We start from the raw sequence: 6,610 nt of genomic DNA on the forward strand, positions 1-6,610 counted from the left end.
TCTGAGCCCAGGCGTCTTAACCCCCAAGATGCCGCTGAATGTCTAGAAGCTTGTTGGTTGTTAGCATGAGAACAGGGAGGCCATGGCAACACCAATCTCTATGGCTTCCTAGAACAAGACTTATTTCTGGCTCTGGCTGCGTGTCCCAACATGTGGACGGAGGCGAGGCTCCACATGGTCGCTGGGAGCCGGGCCACTGTGGTCCCCGTCTGTCACATGGGGCCTCTTCGGTCACTGCCGCTAGGGAAAGGAAAATGCAGAAGTCCACGGGAGCTTTTCTCTGCCTCGGCCAAATGTGACGCGTGTTGCTTCTGCTCGTGTATCGTTGGCCAGGACTAGTCATGGAGCCGGCCCGTGGCCCCTGGCACGTGCTGTTTGGTGGGAGGGGTGGGTGGAGCCCATCTCTGTGATGGTGATGGTGGCATCTCACGGTTGCTTCTCTGTTTCTCCCCCCAAGTGCAGCAATCCAGCTTCTATGGGTACACGGGGATGCTGCCCAAGAGATACACCCAGGGCGTGATGACCGGCGAGAGTGAGTATCTGCAGCCCCCCCAGGAGGAACCCCCAGTGAGGGGCCACGCTCCGAGCAGGGGACGGGGACCGCCATGTTCTCCTGCCTGGTGGGTGGGGGCAGGGACTCCAGGCAGGAAGGGAACAGCTGTGACACGTGCACCTCTGCACCGGGGTGCGTACCTTTGTGATGGGAGATGCGCGATCTGCTCCAAGCAGGGCAGGGTCTAGAGGGGCTCGGCGTGCTGGTGCGGCTGGGTGTTCCGTGTGTCTGTGTGTCTATGTGTGTGTGTATGCAGGGGCGGGGGGGGTTGGTGAGCCTGTCCAGACTACGCTGTTTTCTAGACCCACATACTGAGCCCTGCCTGGCACCCCCACTTGGCTTCTCAGACTCACTGTCCCAAGCCCCCATCTCCAGTCCACCTGCCCCTGCTCAGCAAATGACACCCCCAAACCCGAAGCCTACCCACCACCCTTAGACTTGCCCTCCAGGCTGATCCCTGCACTCCAGCCTGGGGCAGGGTGGCCGTTCCCCTCTGGCCCTGCCACCCCCACCCACGTATCAGGGCCCCTTTGCAGCACCTCCCTCCAGATGTTCTCAGGCTCTTTCCGTGCGGGGCGGGGCCAGGGCCCGCAGTGCAGTCCAGGCAGAAAGCTGTCTTCGGGATACTCTGCACCCCCTACCATGTGGGGAGGTTGCTCAGATGCCCCCAGGGCTCCAAGCCTTAGGTCTGTGGAATTTGGTTCCAGGAAGGCCCGGGCAGGCGGATCACTTCTGTGTGTTTTGTCATGGAGGTGAGCGAGGCGGCTGTCGAGTGGTGATTTGGGGTGGCTTAGGAGCCCAGGAACCCCACACCCTGGGAGCAGCCCACAGTGGTCATGGCCTGCTTCTGCCAGATGCTGCCTCGTGGCTCACGGTCACACCCCACACCCACATCCTGCCTGCCAAGACCCCACTGCCCTCCCTCGTGATCTCGAGACCACACCCACACCTGTCAGCTCCCGGCACGTGAACAAGGACCACTCGTGCCAGCCCCTGCCGGGGCTGCCGCCCCCTGGAGCCTCTGCCTGCCCCCCCATCCTGCTGGGGGCTCCCCCCAAGCCTCTGTCTGCTTTTCCATCCTGCATAGATGTTGGCATTTTTATGCGACTTATTTACAGCACCTGCCCCCCATTGAGTGTTGAGGAGGTAGGACCCCTTTCCCCCTGCCCTACTGTGTCCCCAGGGCTGGATGGTGCCAGGTACACAGCAGGTGCTGTATAAATGCTCTTGGGGTGTGTGTTTGAGCAGGCCACAGTGCCAGGGAAGAGTCGTCTGAGCAGGCGCATTCTGTGAACAGCTCCCTGCGTGCCTGGGGCCTGGGCCTGGGCTGGGGCAGGTGCTGGGCTGTGGCTGGCGGGGGATGGGGCCGGGTTGGGGCAGGGGGCTTTAAGTGGACTTTGGGGCCCAGGCCCAGCGCGCATGCTCCCCACCCAGGCACAGCAGGTGTGATGGCATCCCTCAGCCGCATCCTCACCAAGCTGCTGCTGCCGGACGAGCGGGCCAGCACGCTCATCTTCTTCCTGGTGTCCGCCGGCCTGGAGCTGCTCTGCTTCCTGCTGCACCTGCTGGTGCGGCGCAGCCGGTTCGTGCTCTACCACACCGCGCGGCCCCGCGACAGCCGCCCGGGCCGCAGAGCCGGCTACCGCGTGCACCACGACGTCGCCGCGGGGGACGTCCACTTCGTGAGTGTGCTGGGCGCTGCCGCCGCCAGGTCCCGCCAGGCCCCCTGAGGCCAGGCTGGGGTCTCGGGCTCCTTCCCGCGGCCCTCCTCCCGTCTGCGGACCCGAGTCCCGGCGGGCACAAGCCCTGCGGAGCCGTCCTGCGGGTTAGGGCGCCCTCTGGTGGTGGCATGGCTGCATGGCCCCGGAGAGCCCACGGTGGGCGCCCATAGGAGGGCGCCAGGAGGGTCGCGTGGGGGGTTGGGGGGGCAGCATCCCTGCTGGGGGGGGGGAGGGGGCCCTCTCCACTCCATGGTGTCCTCAGCAGCGAAGTCCTTGCAGACGGGGGGAGGGGCTGTAAGGTGTCCTAGTGCTGGCACATACGGGGCCCCTCAGTGGCCAGGGAGGTTCCCCGGGAAGTGGCCTCTGGTCTGAAACCTGACCTGTGTGGTGGGTAGCTGTGGGCCAAGGGAAAAGCCAGGGCAGATACTTGGGGGGCTGGAGACCCCTCATCTCCCATAGCCCACCGGGCTCCATCCTCCCTCTAGGAGCACCAAGGCCCAGGCCTGGTCAATGGTGGGTCCCCAAAGGACAGCCCGGCCCACGAGGTGACCAGCGGGGGCGCCTACACGCGCTTCGACATGCCTCAGCCCAGAGTGACACGGAGCTGGCCCTCCTTCCAAGGTGGGGGCAGGGGGTGGGGTGTTGGGGCTGTCCTCTGGACGTTGCCGGGGGCGCCCCCTGACCCCCGGCCCCCCGCCCACAGCCCTGCTGCTGCACCGCTACGCTGTGGCCCGCGCCATCTGGGCCGACATGCTCTCCATCGCCGTGACCTACTTCATCACGCTGTGCCTATTCCCGGGGCTCGAGTCTGAGGTTCGCCACTGCGTCCTGGGCGAGTGGCTGCCCATCCTCATCATGGCCGTGTTTAACCTCTCCGACTTCGTGGGCAAGGCAGGTTTGCAGCCCCTCCCGTGCCCCTGGGAGAGGAGAGGGCACCGCGGGGTTGAGGTAGCAGAGCCTGGGGCCCTGTGGGGAGGGTCCTCGAGGAGAGGCAGGCCCTGAGCTGAGGACCCCTGAGCTCCCGAGTGGGGAGAGGAGCAGCCAAGCTAAGACGCCCCCAGACGGCATACCCCACCCGCCCCACAGGTGGCCCTAGTGACCCTGCAGGGCAGCAACACGCTGTCGGTACCCACAAAGGCTAGGGCCGACCTCATTTTGTGTCTGCACTCCCTAGCTAAGGGGCCTCCACAGACAGCACAGAAAGTACTACCAGGGAGCAGGTCCCAAGGGGCCAGGAAAACGTGGGCACAGCTCCCTGAACTACAAGTGAAGGGCAGGGTTAGAGGCCAGGTTTAGGGTAAGCTCAAGATTGTCATCTCGAGGGCAGGCCTGATGTGGGCCTTCTTCTGGTGAAGGAACATGAGGCTCAGAGAAGTAAAGCCCTTTGCCTGAGGTCACACAGCAGCGCAGTCCGAGAAAGGAATCTGGTTCACGAGGGAGCAAGGCTGAGTTAGTGAGCTTGACCCCTAATCCGGCTACTTCCTGCTCCGCAAACTGTTGCAGGCGCACCAGACCCTCAGGGTCTCGTTTCTCAGGCAGGGTCAGGAGCCTGGAGGTCTGCACCCTGGGAAACCCATGCAGTGCTCAGACGGAAGCAGAGTGTAGCAAGGACTGTGCGTTGCTGTAACAAGGGATTTGATGGACTGAGTGGTCACAGCTGACAGAGAACAGGGACACATGGGAGCACCCAGGGACAGGGACAGGGACCGGGTCTGGGGGCCGCAGTAGGGAGGGGCAGTGGGCTCCGGAGAGACCGTGAGCGTGCCCGGCTCCCCACAGATCCTGGCGGCTCTGCCCGTGGACTGGCGGGGCCCCCACCTGCTGGCCTGCTCCTGCCTGCGCGTGGCCTTTATTCCCCTCTTCATCCTGTGCGTCTACCCCAGCGGCGCGCCGACCCTGCGCCACCCGGCCTGGCCCTGCGTCTTCTCTCTGCTCATGGGTGTCAGCAGCGGCTACTTTGGCAGCGTGCCCATGATCCTGGCGGCGGGCAAAGTGAGCCCCAAGCAGCGCGAGCTGGCAGGTAAGGCAGGGAAACGGAGGCCCACGGAAACCAAGGCCAGGTAGCCAACAGGTGCGTCGGGGTTCCAAGGTCAAGTCGAGCTCAGGGAGCTCAGAGGGGCGGAACGTGCATCACTCACTTATTCCTCTGGGCATCGCACAACTACTCTTGAGTCCTGACTGGGTCGGGCCCGATTCCAGGCACCGGGGACCTGGGGCAGTGATCCCTGTGCTTGTGAGGCTGACGGTCTCAAGGTGACGCATGATAGTACATGCAGCATGACGAGTGGTGGACAGAAGCATGACAGAGAAAAGCCAAGCAGAGCAAAGGGATGGGGGGGGGCTGTCGGGCTGGCGAATTTAAAATGTAAGCGGGGCAGTCAGGGAAGGCCTCCCCGGGGAGGTGAGTTTTGAGCAAAGAGCTGGAGGAAGTGGGGAGGGAGCCAGCCGTGGGGCAATGCAAGGGAACAGCCCATCCCACGGTTGGAGGGAACAGCAGGGGTGGGGTGGGAGGGAGGAGGGAGGGTCAGCTCATCCAGACCATAGGGGACAGGGGCTCTGAGAGGGCGGGTGCCACGTCTTTGCAAGAAAGTGGCAGGTTTTGATGGTAGAGCCCACAGGGCCGGCGGGTTGGGAGAGCAGACGTGACACAGGAATCGGGGGTCAAGAGGGAGTCCCCAGGCTGGGGCTGTTCCAGGATCGCCGCCCACTGAGATGGAAGGGAAGGGGGGTTGAGGGCGCGCGGTCCTGCAGTGGTGTTCTGGGCACGGTGGTTCGAGAAGCTCTTAGACATCCTGGATTGTCCATGACAAGGAGGGATGTGGAGTCGGTGGGGGGGGGGGCAGGAGACAAGTAAAGCAGCAGGGCCTGGGGACCCCGTGAATCCACTGGGGCCCAACGGTCCCCGGCTGGCCGCCTGCTCCACGCCCAAGGAGCCGCAGCATGGACTCGGGGCCGCCGGGCTGGTCCTCTAGCGCCCTCCCCTGCCCGCCGCCTCAGGTCCAGTGTCGTCCACAGGGAACACAATGACCGTGTCCTACATGACGGGGCTGACGCTGGGCTCCGCGGTGGCCTACTGCACCTACAGCCTCACCCGGGACACTCCCAGCAGCTGTCTCCGCACGTCCGCCAACTTCTCCTTCCCCTCCGGCCTCTGAACCAGGCCTGGGCACCCCCCGTCCCCCGCACCACAGCCCCTGACCCGAGGCCCGAGGCCCCCTCCCACCCCCCTGCCTACAGTGCCTGCGGGACCCCGGCCTCCTCCGGTGACAGTCACGCCCGTCACTCCGGCCCCAGGGTTCTGCTGAGCCATCGGCCACCCCAGGCCACCCAGCACTGTGCTCCCTGTTCTGTCTCACACCTGCCCTTCCCCGTGTGTGTGTGCAGTGCCTCCTGGGGTCGCGGCCATCCCCGGCCTGGAGAGCAGACCGCCCCACCCGTGGCCCCCCGACCCCAGCCCTCCTGTACCAGGGAGCCCTCATGGACAGAAGAGGTCCTCAAGGAGAAGGGCTCCCCACTCCCCCCCATTCCCAAACACTGGTTCTCCCAAGCAAAATCCATTTGCCATGAAGGAACAGTAGCCTTGGGTCCCGGTGGCCTCAGACCATGGTCTCCACTGGCCTCTCCACGACCACAGCTTCTGCACTGGCCTGGGTGCCCCCTCCCCCTGCTGCCGTGCACCCGGGCACCCACCTGATGCCACCGGCCTGGCGGTCTGCACCTGCCTGGGGACCCCCACCACGTCTCTGGCTGCTCCACCCTCTGCTACAAGGGACACACTCCGGCGGAAGTCCTGGCCTGCGTCAGTCCTTGACCTTCATTCAGCGAGGCCCGAGGAGGGACGTGAGTCCCTGTGCCGAGGGAGGGGTGTGGGGTCCCTGCCCAGCCAGGACCCTCGAACTGAGGGAATCCTAGAGTGTTTTGCCAAAGACAGGCTTTTCCAGGGGAGGAGAGCCTGCCCTGCCACGCCCATGGCACCCCTGTGAGCACCCGCCCCTGTGTCCTGTCCCCTGTCTGTCCACTAACTGTACCGCACTGGCCATTAAAAGATGAAGGCAGAGACCTGCTCAGCTGCGGCCTCTGAGTAGCATCTGTGTGGGTGGGGGCTGTCCCCGCCACCTCGTTCACTGGGGGTTGGGGAAGGGGTCCTGGCGGGATGGGGCCACCCACATGGCTGGGCCCTCAGTTTTCCCATCTGCCAAGTGGCCTTGTCCGTACCCAGGCCTGAAGTTCCTAGGCGGGGGGCAGGGGTGAACCAGTCCTGTAGCGGGAGGATCTCCACGCACCAGCCAGGCGGTGGACAGTGGCATGGGCACTGGAAGCATCTGGGGTGCGTAGG

The 6,610-nt window shown here is 64.7% G+C and overlaps 1 protein-coding gene across 1 annotated transcript; it reads left to right on the forward strand.

Moving 5' to 3' along the window:
• Nucleotides 1-447: 447 nt before the first annotated feature.
• LOC309857759 (equilibrative nucleoside transporter 4-like) lies at nt 448-6,341 on the forward strand. The gene is made up of 6 exons (XM_082750514.1): nt 448-532; nt 1,988-2,235; nt 2,760-2,895; nt 2,978-3,165; nt 4,054-4,294; nt 5,290-6,341. The coding sequence occupies exons 1-6, from the start codon at nt 490-492 to the stop codon at nt 5,427-5,429; spliced, it is 996 nt and encodes a 331-aa protein (XP_082606640.1). The 5' UTR covers nt 448-489; the 3' UTR covers nt 5,430-6,341.
• The last annotated feature ends 269 nt before the right edge of the window (nt 6,342-6,610 follow it).

The sequence above is a fragment of the Mustela nivalis genome (assembly GCF_964662115.1).
Source record: "Mustela nivalis genome assembly, contig: HAP1_SCAFFOLD_1172, whole genome shotgun sequence".
NCBI lineage: Eukaryota > Metazoa > Chordata > Mammalia > Carnivora > Mustelidae > Mustela > Mustela nivalis.

What these genes read in the sequence shown, in the direction of transcription:
- LOC309857759 (XM_082750514.1), top strand. Translation starts at nt 490, where the DNA reads ATGCTGCCCAAGAGATACACCCAGGGCGTGATGACCGGCGAGA. An exon ending in CCGCGGGGGACGTCCACTTC is followed by an intron (nt 2,236 to 2,759) that starts GTGAGTGTGCTG and finishes TCCTCCCTCTAG; the next exon opens with GAGCACCAAGGCCCAGGCCT. An exon ending in TCTCCGACTTCGTGGGCAAG is followed by an intron (nt 3,166 to 4,053) that starts GCAGGTTTGCAG and finishes GGCTCCCCACAG; the next exon opens with ATCCTGGCGGCTCTGCCCGT.